General features: G+C 47.9%; 1 protein-coding gene across 13 annotated transcripts in view; it reads right to left on the bottom strand.

Moving 5' to 3' along the window:
* B3GAT1 (beta-1,3-glucuronyltransferase 1) overlaps window positions 1-20,176 on the bottom strand; it is an 84,981-nt gene that overhangs the window by 3,535 nt on the left and 61,270 nt on the right. For 6 of the 13 annotated variants that reach the window (XM_039496679.1, XM_039496680.1, XM_039496675.1 and 3 more), the window contains 4 exons: window positions 16,312-16,434; window positions 16,030-16,176; window positions 12,053-12,561; window positions 4,483-7,892 (listed from right to left, as the gene is read on the bottom strand). In XM_039496679.1, coding sequence (XP_039352613.1) covers window positions 7,494-7,892; window positions 12,053-12,561; window positions 16,030-16,176; window positions 16,312-16,315 — 1,059 coding nt within the window. In that variant the 5' untranslated portion in view covers window positions 16,316-16,434 and the 3' untranslated portion in view covers window positions 4,483-7,493. The other 7 variants (XR_005586757.1, XM_039496683.1, XM_039496685.1 and 4 more) reach the window with 7 other exon arrangements.

The following is a 20,176-nucleotide window of genomic DNA, read 5'->3' as shown; positions in this document are numbered from 1 at the left end:
CCAACCTCCACTAAAGACTTATCATCCTTCGCACTGATTTTGGGCTGTTCCATCATCACTCTGGAATCAAAATTCTTGTTTGTGTTTACAGAGACAAACACTCCCCCACCCCAACTCAAAGTGTTGAGGCTGCAGCGAGAGATGTAATTTCCAGCTTAGGTAGGTGTGTATGGGGTGGCTTTGATTGAGCTGGCAGGCTAAAAACAGAAGTGTAGTCACCCTGCACAGGCTAGCACCAGAGCATAATCCTGTCTCAAGATCCTAGGTATGCATTTGGGCAGCTAACTGAAGCCGCAGCCTATGTCACTGACTACTCTCCTATTTTTATCATGGTTACTCAGTCAAAGCTACTGCATGTGTGTCTACCTGAGCTAGCAATTATTACAGTCCAGCTGCACCAAATTATACCCGTGGTGGCTGCATATCAAGCCACTACAACAGACAGCTGGGCTGAAAATAGAAAGGCACCTTGTTGCTCTGTACACTCATTGCTGTAACTACTAGGTATAACAGGAAGGAAATATTGAGTCATCAGTTCAGACCACCATCTATATGCACTGAAGCCATCCCAGGCCTGATTCGCGGAAGGGATCAGTACCTTTGAAAAAGCAGAACTGGAGGGGCTCTCGCTTCCTAGTTGGAGCTTTTCTGTCAGCGACATCTGGAGTTCACTATCCATTTATTCTTCTAAAGCATCCCCAAGAGACTGGGTGACTCTTGCTTTGGGATCTCTTCCCTTTCTTTTCTGATTCTCACAGTGGCTTAAGGGTAGTTGACCGCAGGCCACAGTGCCGGATATCTGCTTTGGACGTTTTGGGGTGCATGCACTGAGTAACCTTGCTGAAAATCAAACCCTCTGGAAACGCTAGGGACCAATGGGTTAAATTTCACGCTCATCAGCCCCTCATGTTCTGTGCTGTTCATTAGGTCATCAAAATCACAGCTCAACATGCTTAGGCTACATTCCATTGCAACCAGATGTGCGAATGGGAGCTCAGGTATGCGTGCCTGCTCTAGACATGAGTATGCTGCTGCATAAGCCCACCCCATCCTGACACCTCCTCCCCCAGGTATGGAGGGCACTATTGAAGCCCACCCTGCATCCTGACTATTTTTAGTGAGCTTGTTCAAGTACAGCTAATAGAGGTACATCTACCCAAGCTAGCTGGAGTCCCAGAGCAGTGAAACTGCAGCTGCGCATGCTTCAGTGGGGGTTGTACAAAGTCCACTCATAATCCTGGATAAAGTGCTCAGGGGGGTTTAGTGCACGCTGCTACTGCTTCACTGCTCTAGGGAACTGCAATCACACCCTCTGACTACAGTGTAGACATGCTAAGAGATGCTACTACCTTGCTTGCCCAACTCCCAGGGCCATGGTACTGTGCCATCACCAAGCCAGAGGGTCATTATCTAATTAAGGGTGTGTGTTTAAAGAGTCCCTATTAATCCAGTTTAATATTGTTTGGCCCTACTTACACTGGCCAGACAAAGCATATTAGTCTGCTGCTGTTAAAGCCTCTAACCCAATTTGAGCCTATTCATAGTGGCCAGCTAAACTGTATTAAAAAATAGTTCTGCACTGATCTCAGTATGGTATACAATGCAGAACTGGATAAAAAAAATAGTTACGTGAACAATTTCAGAATTGTCAGATTATAACTGAATTTCTAAAAATGAAAATGATAGTTGTTGGGGCTTTCCTCTGAAAAAGTGGCAGGGGAAGGAAAAATCCTTAAATCAAAAAACATTTTTACTTGGGGAAATTGTCTCACGCAAAAGATTTCTAGCTACTCTATTAAAGTGCCTAAGCAGACAGGGCTGGAAGCTGGTTTACACTCTGTACCCACACTAAAATAAAGGTTACTTCTTATTGCTCTGCTCCCAGCAGCTGCATTATGGTAGCAGTTAGGTCCCTTCAGAGCTACAGCTTCCCGCTTTTCGTACCCAGTTTGCATTGATATTTCTTACCTTATGAGGGCTCCCCTCTTGTTGCTATGACAATACACTGCATGTTTAATCCAAGCTTCCATGATCCATTTTGTAGTCAAAGGTGTTGGCTTGCTTTTCCTTAGACCTGCAAAAGCATGTTTTGCTTCCCAAGAATGAACTCGGCACGTTCTTCTTGCCTGTGGTTAAATACTCGGCGCTCTGTTATTCACAGCCTTCCCGTTAAGCCTACAGGCTTAATTCAGTTCTGGTTTAAGCAAGCACAACACTTGCAGCAGAGGTGAATCTCTCTCTGTAACATTAATATAGTTGTTTGCCTCCAACAGCTGGAAAGAACCTGGACTGGGCTGCTTTCCCCACCACTTTGTCAGAGAAGGGAACCTTTTTGTATACCAGCCCCCAGCAATTGCAACAGCACAGAGCTTCAGGTCATTTCTATAGTACTTTTTCATCAAGGTAAATCCTGAAGTTGAGCTCCCTATCTCTGATTGCAAGGGGCTTCAAAAAAGAGGTTATTGGACCACTAAAAATAATATCCATCCCTTTGTACAAGTCTTACGTAAGTCTTTACACTGTGCTCTTCAGTGGGGTCACGGCAGTTATCAGCTAGTACAGAGCAACAATCAAGTACAGAAACAGCTTTTCATTTCTCAGTCAGCTGTCTGTAACTTTGAGGACAATGCATTTCCTCTGCTATATACAAAGTTTGGATCATACATTAAAATACAACCTGTGTTATTAATACAGTAGTTCTACAGGCCTTTTAAGGTCTGCCTTCATGTCTCAAAACTTATTTTCACATTTGCATTACTATTGTGCTCAGAGCAACAGCACAAAGACTTGTGTCCATAACAGCGCTCAGCACAAGGAGCACTTTGAACAGTACTTTACAAATCACAAGTGTCCCCCCTTTAATATCTCTAATGGCATCTACTCCTGATTACATGCAGCTGTATCTCCTCTTACACATGGCTGCAGCATTTAAACCCAGGCAATAACTGAGTTTAAGAATCAGAGGACCTAGGGAAGGAAAAGACTTAGTTGATAACCCCCATACCCTGCCACTGCAGGATTCTTCTCCTTAGAGTTTCACTGTTTTGTAGCAAGAAGTTACAAATAGAGTAAATTCCACCAGCAAATGTAATCTCTGGAGCACAGTGCAATTTAAGGGAAAACAATCAGGGACCCAATTCTCCCATCTTTCACCTTGTGTCACACATCTCACCAGTGCAATGCAAGTATAAGATTGCTTGGCTGCTGTGAGCACATGGAGCATTCTACTTGGTGGCATTTTCTACCCTCTCTGCACAGGTGTAGTGACAACCCCAAGTGAAAGGCAGGGAGGATTAGGCCCATCTCCAAAGTGACCCCCTCATTCACATTGATACGCATTTAAAAACGTGATTCCAAAGCAGACACTCCACTTGTAGCTAGATCCTTTATGCTGTTACATGGGGTGTTTTGCAAGTGGCTCAGGGCAAGGCTGGTATCCTGGACAGCCCACCTGAAGAAGCAGTTGTCTGCTTCTTGGGTTGTCGTTAGAGCTACCCTGCCTCCTTCCCCACGTACCAAATCAGATTTACACAGCTGTTTGCTCAGATTTTAAAGCATGCCCCCTCTGCAAGCCATCAGTTTGCTCTCTAAAAGCAAGTTTCCAGCTTGTGCTTACAAGCTGGCAGCTTTTAAGCTTGCTCACACAAGTAGCTGCATTGAAAGGGGGATAGCTTAGTGGATGGGAGATTGCTGGACATAGCATGGGGATTCCCCAAACCCTGACCACAGGCAAATGAACCAGGCAAAGCTCAGATAGTAGCTGTTATAACTATGACCATACCATAGTTACTTTGACATCAAGATTTATGCTCTTCCCCTGCCAGTAAGGCTCTGAGAAGCCCTAATGTGACCAAGGGTTGAAGCTTCAAACAAATCATACGTGGCCCAGAAAAGAAAACGGGTTAAAATAAGGCTGGGTCTATGTTAGGGAGTTAATACCGGCCCAGCTGCTGGTGTAAGTGCACCAGCACAAACCCCCAGTGCAGTTATGCAAAGGCACTATTTGCACCAGAGTTTTGCCCTGCTAGTTACTGGGATAAGCCAGGTTACAGCAGCTTAACCCTATGTGAACTAGAAGACTGCACTGGTGCTGATGGCTGAAATCTGAACATGTCCCCCATTCCGTCAAAGCCTAAATTCCTCTAAATTCTGCTTATCTGCAACCACTGCCTTAGAGTCACAGCCTCAGGGGTTTCCTCAAGCCTTTTGCTCCTGAATATTAAGGAGTCAGACTCAGCCAGTCTGGCACCAGAAGCGAGAGCATGTGGCCTTGTGTGACCAATGGCAGCTAGAGTATCGAATCGCCCCTGCCTAGGAACATTTGCAATCAATCCAAATAAGTGCATCCCTGTGGGATGCTGAGGTGGCTGGCATCCCAGTCACTGGGGAATAACTCAAGCAGAAAGGGTAAACCTGCCCTAGCAGATACTTGCTCAGCTCACACAGGGAGAGAACGAATACAAATGGAGTTTGCCGATCTGATCTCCCCCTCCATCTGCACTGCATTCAGCACACACACTTATCACAGGAAATCTGACAAGAAAGGAAGCAAGCTATTCCCCAGGAGCCCCTCTTGCCTCCTGCTTTCATCAGTGGAATCATGCTGGAATCGTTCTGTCCTAGGGCCAGTTTGAGCTACATGAGATCTATGACCAAAAAAAGGAGCCAGTTCCTTTCTGCATCTTGGAAAATACATGGTGAGAACCAGGGTTCATAGATTCTCCATCTTATCTAGGGAAGGGATTTATTTCTCTTCACAGAGCTAGTGCAAAATCCTGCAACAGCTGCAGTGTTCTTCTTCCACAGATGCTAGTGAGAAAGCACCACTCTTCCCCATCAACTCCATCCTTAGCCTGTAGCCTTGATGGTAGCTGATCACACTTACTGTGGTATCTCATACTAGCTCTCTCTGTCCACAAATACTCTGCCTTTCTCTGATACCCTCAGCAGCAGCAAAACATCCCTGTCCAACACTAGGCAGCAGGCTGGCTTCCTTCACCCACATCACCCACACAGTTTCAAACTCACAAATTTAGTCTGAGATTGGAGCCCGGTGCATAATGCAGCCGAGAGACAGGAGTAGGGGCAGAAGGCGGGTGCTTAACTGCAGCCGCTATAGATACTTAATTAAATGTGGCTGATAAATTGCTACCCAGACCATTCAAAACAAAAGTCTGCCCCTCTCAGCGAAGCACATCTCCCCGCATCTCCATGGAGAAAGCTCTCTCTTCTCATGTTTTCCTCTCAGCATTTGCAGCTCCTGGCAGGGATTTCAAGGCTGCCTGCCTCCTTTTGTCTAGAAATTCCTGCAGTGCCCACAGTGAAGATCTTCCTCCTTTCATTCCCCCTCTTTCAGGCAGGTATTAAGCCAAGGAGAGCAACACAGGACTTACTTATTGGCCGGTAAATAAGCTTTTTGCAGGCACTTCAGTCTGTGTGAGAGTCTGATGAGAGTGATAAAAATTAATACCAGCGCAGCACACAGGGGACGGCTAAGGAGGCATCTGGTAAAGGGCTGTCTACCTATCTAGCCCCCAATAACCATCATATCTGAGAGAATCGCAATCTTTAGTGTATTTATCCTCAACACCTCTGTGCAGCGGAGAAAAGTACCATTTTACAGATGGAAAGTGAAGGGGATAAAATCAGTGGCAGTTGGGCACCTAAAGACCTTTGAGGATCGTGGCCTTAGTGTGCGCCTCAGTTTCCCAAGGTCCCACAGGAAGTCTGTGGCAGAGCAGGCAATGGAGCCCAGATCTCTGGTGTCACAGGCTGGTGCCCTCATCCCTGAACCATCATTCCTCTCAGGGCTGGATTCTGAACAAGCCTACAACCACTAGCAGTGATACTGAGAGTCTCAGCACAGCTTAAATTACTCTCCTTCCACCCACCCCTGCAAGAGGTCACCGCAGAGCCGTTTCCATTAACAAGGTAAAGTTTCTAGGCATGCATTGCCCCTTCTTAGCTACCCTAAACCCTGCCATAATCACTCTGCAGGCAATGCCCCTGCATAGCATACAAACTGCTCAGCTCCAGTGTTTAGAAGGGGAGGCTCTCTCTGCTATCGTGCCCTCACTTGTTGTGTAGGGAGTTCATTGGTTTGAATTCTCTGAGCTCTGCCTCTGTTGAATTTGGTTTCTGTTTACCTCACGCTGGGCAGATGAGTGATGTGATAATTGCTGAAGGGGAGGCTGGTGGCAGCTGGAAGCAGAAAGGCAAAGCAGGACACCCAAAGTGCTGAGAGTTGGTCAGGATCACACTGTCTCCAGCTCAAAACTGAGTCCCTGTGATATCTCCACTGCCCCGTCACAGAGAAAACAGCCAGCTCCTAATCTCAACCAGCACCTCCTGCTGCCACCTCTTCAATTCCTAATCCACAGCACAGAAGTTGCCTCCTGTCTGACTCAAGGAACAAAATCTCCCCCTTGTCTGGAAACAAAGTCCTGACAGCATGTCCCATCGCAGCTGGCCTTGCTCTCACCCCAGCTTTCCAGCACAATGCCTTACTGTGACAGCTACCTTCACATCAAAAGCTGCTCTTCTGTGTGTATTTCTAGAGGCCACGTAGCCAGTGCTGCACCAGCTTCAGGTTCTAAGTATTTGCAAGGAAGCTTTTTCCTGACACTGGATTCCCTTGCCTGCTGCATCCTGTCTGTCCATTTACCCTTCTAAGAGGGAATCAATCTGGAGTGTGTTCTACACAACATGCCTCCTCCCCTCATTCACACCAGCATTAGATCTCACTTCCCTCCACTCTTAGGACACATTGTCATGTTCTTGTTAGGCAGAGCAGCACACATTCAGTTCTGCCCAGAGCAGCAGAGAGGGTGAGCAGAGCAGATGGACTGTCTGATGCCAATGTCTCAGTCAACTCGATTTGCTTCATACTGCTTCAGCTCTGCCCTGGACCACCTCTCTGCCACCATACCCCACATGGATGCCTGTCTGCCTCCCAACAATAATGCAGGACATTATTATTTTCCTCCTCACCCCTCTAAAATCCATGTTTTCCTGTAACGTCTTTTGAAAAGCAGGAGCATAGCTGCAAATTCACTTTGGTGTTCACTATTATACATGAAAATGAAACGGCAAGGCAGCACATTTCATATAGGAAATGCTCTTTCACACAATGCCTAATTCATCTGCAGAACTCACTGTCACAGAACATTATTGAAACCAAAAAAGTATTAGACATTCATGTAAACAGTAAGGATGTCATGTAGAATAACCAGAACTAGCAGAGACATTCATAGAGGGGATAAACCCTCATACTCCAGGGCAGAAGCCAGCCTGGGGTTAAGATGAAACTTCCCCACTATGCATTTTACTTCATAACTGCCCATTTATTGGGGGGTGGGGATGGTTGAAGCATCTGGTACCAACAGCTGTATGAGACAGGATACTGGACTGGATGGGCATTGGGCTAACCCTGAGGGATGGGAGATAGGATACCGGCCTGGTTAGACTATAGGACTAATCCCATATGACAACCCCTATGCTCCCTTTTCAAGTTCCTGCATCTCCTTACAATTGTGATTAGTGATAGATGCAGGAGCGTGGGTCCTTATGTTCCACATACCAGAAGGAGTCCATACCTTAGTGCAATTGGCAGCTTTCGGCTCAAGGTCATTCAAGGTCACTAGTTCCCGGAGAAGGCTGCTCTCTTGGTAACCACCCTTCACTCCGCGCAGTTTGAAGTAAGCCTGAGATCGCTGAAGTATCAGCCTGAGGTTCACAGCAAAGCCCGCCATGTCAATGGCAAACGGGCGGTGGGGGTCAAAAACAGTCTTCCAGCCATACACCTTCCCCGCTGCATTCACCTTGGGTGACTCGTAACGCAAGCCGCCCACAAAGGCCACCGGCCACACCGACACCTTCCTGGTGGTGCGCATCTGGGGGCAAGGAGAGAGAAGGGCACAGTGAGTGCGAGGGGAGAGGACACCCGCTCTGACAGTTGCTAGTGCACACTCAACGTCCAGTCCAAACTACTTCAACCACACATGCAACATGCAGTGACTCTGGACAGTTCCCAGCAAGACCTCTGCGTGCACTGCAGCACCAGACCTGGATGTTCTGAAGCAGGTAAAGGCCAGTGGACACAGAGAAGCAAGGCAGTATAAATACTATATACATGAAAGCCAGGAATGCTGGGTTCTGTTCCCAGCTCCGCTCCAGGCTCTCTTTGTGACCTTGGCCATGTACTTTCACCTCTGTATGCTTCCATTTGCCCAACTGTACGAGGGGATACGCCCTGTATTGCAGGGTGGCTAGCAAAGTGCTTTGGAGAGTCTCAGGTAAAGGTGCTAGTGAATATGCAGATACACAGTTACACTAATTACTCCCACTGAGACTTCAGTGTGGCAAAGGCTTCCTGCAAGGAACAAAGTAGCAAATAAAAGTTACAGCCAAGGTTTTAAAATCTGCTTTTCATCCACCGGCCATTTAAACATAGATATACAGATCCATGCAGTAGTATCCATCTCTGCCTTAGAAATATACATGTGAAAGGATATAGGCTTTTCACACTTCAATCCAGAATATACAAATCAAAATCATATAACCTCAAACTACGTTTAAGCTTCCTAATTTCACTTTCTGTATATATTATCATCCAATTTTTAAAATTATTCCTTCAGCATCATCATCACCATTTACAGATGGGGAAACTGAGGCACGGGGGGGCAGAACTTGTCCAGTGTCACATGGTGAGTTACGAAGACAAGATTTCTGGAAACTAAGCTATAGAGGAGAATTAGCATCAAGTGGCATTCAGTGTAGCCTCCATTTTGTGAGTCACTGTTGATGGGAAAGGGGATAACATTTGGAATGAGATACTATGAACGTGGTTCTCAAATGAGGGGCAGTTAAGAAGTCTGGCTACCTAGTAAACACCAAGCAAATGGGATGAGCAGCGATTTATCCCTTGTCTTGTCTCCGCTCTGCTGGCAGGAGCATGCTCCCTCTGCCGCACCTTCTGCTTTTGACCCAGACCCTCAGACTGGAGATTTCCCTGAGCTAATCTCATGAATGCTAATTACAGTGAGAGAGACCTGAAGAGTTGAAGGCACTTGCCCTTTTGCATTACACACATGCTAATGGCACCCCTTATCCACAGAGAAGAGTCGCCCATGTTTATTGTGCTGCCCCGTTTAATGGCTGCCTGGTGCCTCTTAATGCAGGTAGGTTTCAGGGGGGAGGAGGACAGGGTTGTCAAACCTCCAGGATTGTCCTGGAGTCTCCAGGAATTAAAGATTGTATCATGTGATGACACCTCCAGGAATACAAGGCAAAGAGAGGAAGCCTGTTCTGAACTAACATACACAACCACCAAACAAATAGAATCCTTCCCTCAGCAACATGCTTGTGCTGGAATAGGGACCGTCAAATACACTCCACGCAGACTTCATTCTGAGCTCCCTGGCTTCAGCCATTATCTCCCACCCCAGACTCTCCAGAAATGCAGGGCTTGAAGGGACCTGGAGAAGTCAAGTCCAGCTCCCCATGCTGAGCCAGGACCAAGTAAACCAAGACCACCCCTGACAGGTGTTTGGCCAACCTGTTCTTATCAGAAACCTCCAATGACAGGGATTCCACAACCTCCCTTGGAAGCCTATTCCAGCCCTGAACTACCAGTATAGTTAGCAAGTTTCCTAATAGCTAACCTCAATCTCCCTGGCTGCAAAATAACCCCATTACTTCTCGTGTTACTTTTAGTGGACATGGAGATCAATCAATCACTGTGCTCTTTATAACAGCCCTTAACGTATTGGAAGACTTATGTCCCCCACTTCAGTCTTTTTTTTGCTCAAGACTAAACCTGCCCAGTTTTTTTTTTTAACTTTTCCTCACAGGTCAGGTTTTCTAAACCTTTTATCATTTTTGATGCTCTCCTCTGGACTCTCGTGACCCTTCACTACAATGAAAGTAGCATCATTGTTGGGTGGTATAATATACTGTGAATAAAGCCTTTTGAGGTTCGGTTCGGTTCAGCCGCACCTCTTGGGAAAAAAAAAAAAAAGTAATGCCTCCCAATTGAGATTAGTTAGCCCGCCTACAGGCAAGGCCCAGAGGGAGGTGCACTACAGGTCAGGCCAGGTTTGATGCTTCTGCAACATCTAGATGAGCATGCATGCACATGTACACACACACACAAACATGCAGAGCAGACATGACTAGGAAGAGAAATTATGAAAAGACTCAGATAAATTCAGTCCTCTCTCAAAGCCACTTCTGGAAGGAAACAGTGGAAGACATTCAGGCTGTGATTTTAGCCGTCTCCCTGAGCTGAGTCAGAAAATCCCGGGAGCCCATTTGTCTCTGGATGCTGCAAATCAGCAGCCCCGGAGGCGAGCACTGCTTGCATGTTTACAGCCTAGGTTTGGTCAACTCAGTGGCAGAATCTGAAGGGTTACGCTCTTCAGAACAAACAAGCAAACAAGTATTGACAAACGCCTGCTTTTCATGCATGTGCGGCAGCCTGGAGAGACAATCGCACAGTGCGTCTCTGAACAAGATGTCCTGCAAGGGCAACCATTGTACTGTCTGACTTTGTTCTGAGAATGTTGAAAGGGCTCTATTTACCCCGAGGGAAGTCATGGATCTATGCAGAGCAGGCTCTTGCCAGAGACAGAATTTAAGTAATAAAGACACTGAGGTGGGGGCAAGCGAACAGTGAGGAAACGAGGGAAAGCCCAGTGATGCCTGAAGTACGATGGTACAAGCCAAATGCAGTGTGATCTGGGGAAGATGCCCTAGGTACAAGGTCAGGGTGAAATTCCCCTGGGCAGCATGGGGAAACATCTCTCACATGCACACTCATCTGTGCTTAGGCCCAGAGAGACCAGTGAAGGTTTCACAGTGGATGCATTTCCAGACAGCACTAATTAAGCAAGAAGCAACCATAGCTTATACTGCTACAGCTTTGCAAAGTGGAGAAAAAGGGGGACTGGAGGAGCCAGCCAGATGGCTCTACCCTGAACAGCCAAGATGATGCCAGGGAGCCTTCCATTTAAAACAATTAAGGGCCTGATCCTGCCAGAGGATGAGTTTTCCCTGTGGCACTGCCCTCAATTCCCACAGAAATCAATGAAGTTGACAGTCTAAAGAGGACTAGCCAAGGTCTGCTGGGAGCAGGGAGTTCATACGAGTGGGCAGCATAGACCTGGGGCTGATTGGAAGGAAGTGGTAACTGAGGGTCACAATTAGAGCTGGGCATTTTTTTTCTTTAACTAAAATGTCTTATTGTGACAAAAAATGCAGATACCACAACAGCAAAATGTTTCACAGATTCATGTCTGGTTCACTGAATTTGTTTCAAACCCATCTCCCAAAAATATTTAAGAAAAAAAAAATTGTTTTTACATTTTCTAAATAAAACATTTTGATTCAAAATGACTTCGTTTTGAAATCTTGAATTTTTTTTAAAATGTTAAAAAATGCTTCAAATCTGGATCAATTTTTTTCCCCAACTTTTTGATTCACCAACATTTAAAAAAAAATTCAGTTTGCTCCAAAGTGAATTTTTGATTTTTCGATACCACCAGCAAATGGATCAGTTATTCGTCCAGTTCTGGTCACCAAATCCCCCCGAATGGCAGGACCCCCAGAAACACTTATTAAATGAATCCAAGATGATGGGCTCTGGAATTGGCACAAACAGCAATGCCTGGTACCCCCGCCCCATCCATAGACCCTCATCCTAAATGTGGGGTCTACGCTACTTTTCCCGTGGTTCCTTTAACATTAGCAAACGTGCCCCATTTTCACTGCCTGGTGCCCAGGCACCAGAGCATGCTGAGAGGTGGTTTAAATGACATTGCTTTAAGGGTGTATTTTACTTAAACTAAGTGGCAATGACAGGCCCTGAGAGCGCGTAACTGTGTTACCTGCTGGCTGGAGCACGTCACTGACACCAAGTGCCTTGTTACTCTGTGCTGCAAGCAGTAACTTTGTTATGGATGCTCCTGGGCTTGGCCACCGGGGACCCTGCATGCTCAGGCAGTGAGGATGGAGGGGAGCGTAACCCAGCTGAGCAGGCCCTCTTCCATCTTACCTCCTCAAAGAGCTCCAGGCTGTAGGTGTTATCATCGTCGGCGAAGTAAACAATCCCAGGTTGGCTGCTGTTTTTGTTAAAGGTCTCTCTCAGCCACCGCAGGGCCAGGTTCCTCTGCATGGTCCCGCGGGGGATCCGGGGGTCCCTCATGTCTCCCCGCAACTTGTAGTTGCGGGGTGTCTCCACATTGAGGTGGGTGTAGTTCAGCCCCGTGTCCCGCAGTAGCCGGGTGACAAGAGGAGTGCGCCGCTGCGAGTCCTCCACCAGGATCCAGTGCAGGTTGGGCACATGCAAGAGGGTGTTGGCCAGACGTGTCAGTTCCGCCTTTTGCACCGGCCGACTGTAGGTGGGGGTGATGATGTGGATGGTGGGGAGGGTGTCCGACCATGGGGGTGGGCGGGTGTAAACGTACTCTGTCCTCACCACCTCCACAATGTCACGGTCTGACAGGCAGTACTCCTTGGAGTCTGAGCCTTGGGCCAGATCACGCCTGGAGTCGCCACCATCATCTGCACAAGGGCATGAGAGAAAGAGAACACACACAGTCAGTCCTCTAACAATCTCCTCACCACCACTCCCTCGGAGTAGCCAGCAGGCAGCTTGCTAGCAGGGGAGATCACCCTCTTGGTCTGAGAGCAAAGCTGGAAAACAGAGGCCTTTTGCAAGAAACAAAGAACCCACAAGACAGAGATGCCAGCTGGTGAACTAGCCACATAGGCAAAGTTCTGACAGCTCCAGGCTAGCAGGAGGGAACTGCTCAGAACAACAAGTTTTAAGGGCTCAAAGAAACAACAACCGAGTGCGACAAAGCGGTGTAGAATAACAGATACTCTGACACTGATACAGCACCTGCCAAACCCAAAGGATCCCAAAGTACTTTGTATTCCATGCCCCGTGGAGCGGCTCCTGCCACCAGGGCAGGACTCTGCAGCTGTGCACGAATGCATAGCAATAGCTCAGGACAGCAAGTGAATACCATAATCAGTGGGAGCTGCAGAGACAATATGGGTCAACAGAATGGAATTGGCTTATGCTGGGATTTGGCCAGGGTAGCATTGTATCCCATTTATGAGGTATTCCTTAAATCCAGGCACTGAGCTGAGATCTTGAAATATGTCATCTAGTCACTTCACAAGTGTTCACACAGCTCCGACTAACCTTCCAGCGGGGCCTACGGTCTTTTAAGGCAGTCTCTTATGTGGCTGTTCCAAAGTCCTGGTCAGGAATCTTGGAGGGATATATGCAGGACATTACAGATATGAGCAACACCATCACAACTCTTACCAACTGTACAACAGGTACAAACAACCAGGACTTCAGAATCCTCTGCCAAGAGTTTCACTCTATGTTGGCTCAGACAAGAAAAACCTTCACTTGTAAGCTTTGTTGATTTCAATTTGTAGTTTTTTATAAATTTTGACAGATAGTACCAATGTTTTTTTTTAACTTTTTTTTCTGATTTTCACCTATTTAAATTTTCATAGTTGCAGGGTCAGAATAATTAGTTAATGACAGTAGATGTTGAGATTCAAAACAGCAAAGCTTTATAACCATTAAAATACATATTGTTGGCATCACATCATAATACACAAAGTAAACATCCTTAAATCAAACTAACAATTTCTAAACAGCATTTTTCTTTCTTTGCCTATCTGTAAATTTTGATTATTATGGATGGAAACATTTTGTCTGTTTGTGTGTGCACAACAAAATTGAAGTTTATCAGTAAAAATGAAATCCTTCCAAGCCTATTCATATGTTTGCCATTTCCAGGGAACTGCAGCCCTCCCATTAGTTTCATTAAGAGCATAATCTACAATTGCACTAGGGATGATTAAACTTAATGAGAATATCAACACTTATGGTGCAGGATATAGCCAACCATTGTCTGCAGGGCATGTGATAATAGTGTAATATGGGGTTTTAACACTTCCCAATAGTGGCTAGTACCAGAGGACAAAAGGATACAGGAGTAGATGGACCATAAGTCTGACCTACTAGAACAATTGCTACATTCTTTGCATATCCTTCTATGTTATTCTGCATCACCCATCAAGCTGGGGTAAACACCACAAGTGACTTAAGACCCAATATGTCAAGTAGCTGATCATCCCCAGCTCCAGTGAAAACGGATAGGTGGATAAGGTGTTCAGCACCTGCCAGGATCAGGCTCTTTCTAAGATAAACTGCCTCCACTGTGCACAGCCCAGTAGTCTAGAAATCTGAAACACGGGAAGCAATTCACACCCTGAATAAACTGTGAAATGTATTTGATAGCACAGAGGCAGAACATAATTAGACAAAGTGGAACTTGGCCAGGACACATGGGATCGTTAGTCATCACCCTTAGCTTTAAATCCTTTCGCACTTCCACTCCTCACATACCATGCTGGCCAACACTAATTTGCTCTTCTCATCTCTGGCACCTCCCACTCAAGTCTCTCAAAGCTGCTTTACAAATATGAATGGATTTATTCTGACAACACCCTTCTCAGGCAAGCCAATGTATCCCCATTGTACAGATCGGGAAACTGAGGTACAGAGCATGAAAATGTTTTGCCTAGGGTGTACCAGTGAGTCAGAAGTTAGGCTGGGAAACAGGACCCACACCCAGTCCTGTGCCACACCCTCAAGGCCGCCCTTCTACCTTTCAGGTCACCGTTCATTCATAGAAGTGTCTCCTCCCTTCCAGGGCACTGAGCTGAGCCTGGAGGGGTGGGGAGACGGGACTCCATTTTCCTTTAATAGCATCAACACGCTCGCCTTTGAATTCCAATATTCTCCTCTTTGTTACACTGCACTTCTCCAGGCTCGTGGGGCGAGCTCTTGCCCACTTGAACCTCTGGGGAATGGGGGGGACGGGATTATAACTTCTCTCAGAGCCGTCCTGAGCCAATTGTGTGGCAGAGTCATACAGAGGTGCCTTTCTCCTACAGTTCATCTAGGGGAGGAGGTGAAGCCACTTAAAAGGTTTTGGAGCTGCTGCCAGATTTAAATAACACATCAGACTACAGGAAGAGAGTAAGGGAAAGCCGCACCATATTGAGAGGGGACCCGGTGGACAGTGAGAGGTAAGGGGAAGAGAATTTAGAGCATGGGGAAACAGAGCTTAGCTTCCTCCCTACAAAGACGCCAGTGCTCCTTTCCGAGATGGAACCCAGGAGACAGCGGGGCCCAAGGAAAAGGCAGAGAAGGGATACTGGCAAATGTGCTGGGTGAGGCGGCGTCTGCCCGACGCTGCTTGTGCTCCTTGGACATTACTGCCACTCTGTAAACAGAGCAAAAATTCACCACCTCAGAACCATCCGCCCACATCTGATCTCAGTTACTCCAGACCGGAATTGGATTCTGTGGCTTGGGTGCTAGGTAATTTAGAGGCTGTCTCTCTCCTGAAGTTCTAATCCAGATGGGGAGACGAGCAGGAAGTCCTGAGCTCCCTCTCCCCAGGCCCTCGACACTGGAATGCGCTACCCAGCCTCACGCTTCAAGTCCACTGCTCTTTACCCAGCTTGTTTGGAGGCCCTGGGAGATATTTTCTGCTGCATTTGTCAGCATTGCTTCAGCTACTGTTTTTATTGCAAAATGTGTCATTAACTTCTACAGGATGAACTTCTGCAGGGACCATCAGAAGGGATTTCCTCTTTCCCCCCTAGAGCAGGGCACACACTGATGGCTTCCTCTAAGTAAGAGAAACAGCCACTGGGCAGTGGTCCACATCGTCTTTCAAGGCTCTGTCTTAGAGACTGTATATTTATGACCACAGGAGCTATCCAGTTCCCAACAGTAAACTGCCCAGCTTCCAAGCCACAGGATCTGAATCTTAGGAAGAACCCCCCTAAGCTCTGGGCTTTCCCTGTAACAGAGCAGGGGAGGCTGCTGCCTGAGCATGGGCCACCAGTGGAGATATGAGCATGGTTGTCATGAAAGGGATGGAATGAGACATGGGGATGTGGCATGGGCTGGTCAGTTTCTCTCACCCTTGTGCACTGCAAGCAGCGGAGCAATGGTGCTCTGGTGCCAGACGGTGATTAACAGCGTCCAGGGCAGAACTATCAGCACGATAGCCAGGATGTCTCTTCTCTTCGGCATCTCCAAGACTGACTGGACCCACAGCTCCTCATTACCTGACAGCGAAAACCCCAGAGACAGAACAGCAGAGCACATGGAGAACAGAAATAAATGGGCAAGAAGGAACAAGGACAGAAAGAGAGCAGCAAAGGCGACACGGCTCGCAGGTCTTACCAGCGCTCACAACCCACCCATTGCAGAAGCAGGTTCGGAGATGCAACAGCTGCACAGGCTGGAGGCCACTCAGGGAGTGCTTTCACAAGGCGTCGCCAGAGCCACTGGTGGGAGCTTCAGGGACCCAGCAGGAAGGAAGCCTGAAACACACAAAAGGAGAATAGGCAGAGAGAAGCTCTGGGAACAGCTGCTCTTCAAGGAGACACCCTGGTGCTAACAAGCCCTCCCCGGGAGGAAGGAGCAGGAGAAGCTGCCAAGAGTTCTCTGGGTGTTCAAGGCTTTGCATTTCCAGTGTCCCAGAGCAGCCAAGCAAGCTCCGGCTTGCAAGAAGCTAGTGTAGTGCCTCTGAGCCCTCCCCCAGGTGAGAAATGGGCACCTGGGCAGGAGCTTTAGGCAAATAGCCGTGTGTATGGATCCCAGAGCATATCCAGCAACTGGCACCTGCCATTGTGGCCTGCATTAGCCTCTTGCTGCCCCGCAGGAGCCCTGCAGCAGTACATCAGCCTCCATGAGCTGTAAACAGCCACATCACATTCTGACCTCTGCAGATTTTCAATCTGCTTTGCTACTGGCAAACTGTAAATGGCCCAAGCAGCAAGGCCGGGTCAGTGAGAAAAAGGCCAACCTTCCCCATCCCCCATACGGTATCTGTTCCCAGCTTTGCACAGAAGGAAGGAGAAATCCACGAGTATCCTAGCCAGTAGGAGGCACTAGCCAGTTTGGAGGGGACAATAACACGCCCTTTACGTCTTCAGAGCATCTCTCGTCACTAAGCAAGCCTCCGGAGCCCCCTCTGAGGTGCTGCTCCCATTGTCCAGGCAGGGAAGCAGAGAGCCAGAATTATTCAGTGACTTGCCTGACATGTAAACCAGTGGTAGAGGCAGGCTTAGACTGCAGGAGCTGGCTCCCAGTCCTGTGCTCTGACCACTGAACTGTGCTGCTCTCTGCCAGGTGGAGGGCTTGGCAAAGAATCGAGTGCTACCCCCTTCTGATGGGAGATCTTAATTCAAATGCTATTGGGGAGGTTGCTGCAATGACATGGGTTACTCTGCACTTCACGTGTCACTATAACAACCCCAGTGCAAATCTCCCAACCCCTCCCACCCCCATTTCTACCACCTGGAGAAACCTATTCCTTGGCCTCTGGTCTCCTGTCCTCCTGCAGACTTGCTCTGCATTTATTTCCACCCTCTCTGAACTGCCAGGACTGGAGTATATTAAGCTGCCACACTGGCTTAGTCTGATTCAATAGAAGCACACACAAGTTTTAAGCAGACTGTATTTTATCTAGGTGTTATCTTGGCAAGCAGTGTACAGCACTTAGCCGGCACCCGCAGGGTGGACAGTTTGCAAACACAGACAGTGGTTTAGTGCACTTGCTCCCTGTGGGGAATGCCTTAGCCAGCCACACAAACCCCTGCATTGCAGAAGACAAGGGGCACCCAGGGAATACCCTGGCCAAAGGCGGGGGAGGATCTGATACAGGGTGAGTTGCACTGGGTTCAGGAAAATAGTTGCCTACACAGCAAAACCTCTGACTGATTTGTCTTTTTCTCCTGCATTGTTGTACTCTGGCGCCCTCACCTTGCTCACTTCTTAGGTTGAAGGGGAGTCCCCTGTCCCCCTCTCTCCCCGCCCCCAACACACACACTGTGCTGGGACATTAGGGTATCTACACATGCTTATATGAAAGCTACAAAGTGCACATCCAAAGATTTCTCATTGGTGGGATACGTGCTAGTGCACATTCCAAAGACCTTGTAGGGTCCTCAACAATAGGGTCTGATCTGCAGGTCCATACTGCCCAAGTACCATGCCCTTCTGAGGGCTCATGGCACACACTAGGCCTCATTCAAGCCTCTTATCACAGGACACATTCTGTATAATCAGAGTTGCCACTTACCCTGGTAGCAGATATATTAGGAAAAGGACAGACCCCAATAACACTCGAGGGGCCTGTGAAGGATCAGGAAAGCTGCAGCCAGTGGTGGAGGATCTCATCTATTGGAACCAAGCTTCCCATTGCCCCGTCATCATAAACTAACAGGAAAAGGCTTTCACAACCCGGTTCAAAGGTGGAGCTTTGTGTGTCCAAACTCACTCCTAGTTGCTCCTTCAACTTAGATTTCTCAGCACCAGAGAGCAGCTTTGTCCAGACAACATACACCAGGGACAAAGGGAAGCTTCTTGCCAGCAAGGATTTCCCTTTCACACAAGTCGAGGCTGGCTCCTAAGCCAGACTGGGTCATGGCAGTCCCCCCTGTGCACACAGCACCTTGGGGAGATCAAGTCTTATCACAGCTGGCCTCGTCCTCTTCCCCGGTGGTTTCCTGAACACAGGGCAGAGAGCTCTGGGGTCATTTACCTTAAGACCTGCACCCACTTACACAGCCATAGCATCTGCTCTTCGAAATGCAACCTTAAAGTCTCTCCACGGACAGCTCTTGTGGCGTGCAGCTCTAAAGGGACCAAACTCCTTGCTCAGTAGGGTACCTATGCCGTGAACGCACTGAGCAACAGCTGGTACCATTGGAAAGCGGGAGGAGAAACGGACACGCTAAGAAGCTTCTGAGAGCCAACTTACAGCAGCTGGCAAAAGATTGCAATGGATGGCACCCAGGGCAGGCACCTTGGAATTCAGTGCTCTAGCCTTAGAAGGTGCATCTACATAGAAGCAGGGGAGTGTATTTCCTAGAGCAGGGGGCTCTGCTTGAGCGAGCTGCCCAAGTACATAGCTGGGAGTTAGTTAATGAGCTAGCTAGTGCATGTATGTGTCTACCTGAGCTGGGAATCACGCATCCCAGATGCTGTGTGGATGCACCTACAAGGCTTTCTCCACTTGCTGCTCCGGAGCTAATTCACCAGCATCCTACCCACGGACAGACAAACCCTGCAATCCATACAGCGGGCAGGAAAGGGAGCGGGATGCTGTACTGGTTTCCCTCCCATTGACACAGAGGAGAGCACATGCCAGCTATTTCTGCATGGCCTTAATTCAGCATTGATTCCCTATAACTGGCTGCAGAGTACTTAACTGCTCTCATGTCAACTGTCTACCACTCCAGTTCTCCAGCTGCCAGAGGTCAATGCAGCCCGCCCCATGCCCAGTGGGGATAGCTAGTGGGTTTGGCTTGCCCTCATTCCCCCCATGGCAGCAGAGGGCAGAGAGTTCACGGGCACTCTGCCACAGAAACACTTCCTTCCCTAATAATCCTCAACTCTCCTGGAATCCAGGGCTTCTGTCAAGCCATAAAGGCCCCTGGGACCCCATGCAAATTTAGGTAATCAGTGCCCCTTAACTGTGACTAATGTTCTCATCACAAGACCTTTCCTTCCCTGGGAGTTACACTCGTCTTCCTCACAGAGACACGTTTCTAGCATAGGCAGGCCATTTGTCTGGTGTTAAGCTGGGCAGTCCTGTTTTTGTTAACACTTCTCCCTGTCCGGTACCAGAATGGTTTTGTCCAGTATCAGAACATGCTGCTCCACCCCCGCTGGCATGACCTCACAAGCACAGTACACAGAGGTCCCCATTTTGCAGAGTACCCCATCCCACCCTGCCAGCATGACGTGTGAGGTCACGCCATTCCGGAAGTACCTGGATGTGTCAGCGGCCATCCTATTTTAGCATGGCTGGAACAACAGCTTATGAAACTTTCTCCCCGGAAAGGAGGGTTCTTAGGAGACTGATAATGCTGGCCACAATCATCCACCCTTCCCTCAATCCTCTGTTTTCTCCCATCCTGATCCCTACCATACATGAAAAAAACCTCCAAATTCATAAAGTTTCTACCTTAGCCTCTTTTAAACCCCGCCCTGAGAGCTCTCTCTATTGCAGTGCCAACTAGTCACCTTCGTCTGGCATGAATTAAGGAACCAGGT

This window comes from Mauremys reevesii, linkage group 12 (genome assembly GCF_016161935.1).
Source record: "Mauremys reevesii isolate NIE-2019 linkage group 12, ASM1616193v1, whole genome shotgun sequence".
In the NCBI taxonomy this organism is placed as follows: domain Eukaryota; kingdom Metazoa; phylum Chordata; order Testudines; family Geoemydidae; genus Mauremys; species Mauremys reevesii.
The sequence above is the reverse complement of the archived record's forward strand: the minus strand, read 5'-3'. Positions and strand labels throughout refer to the sequence as shown.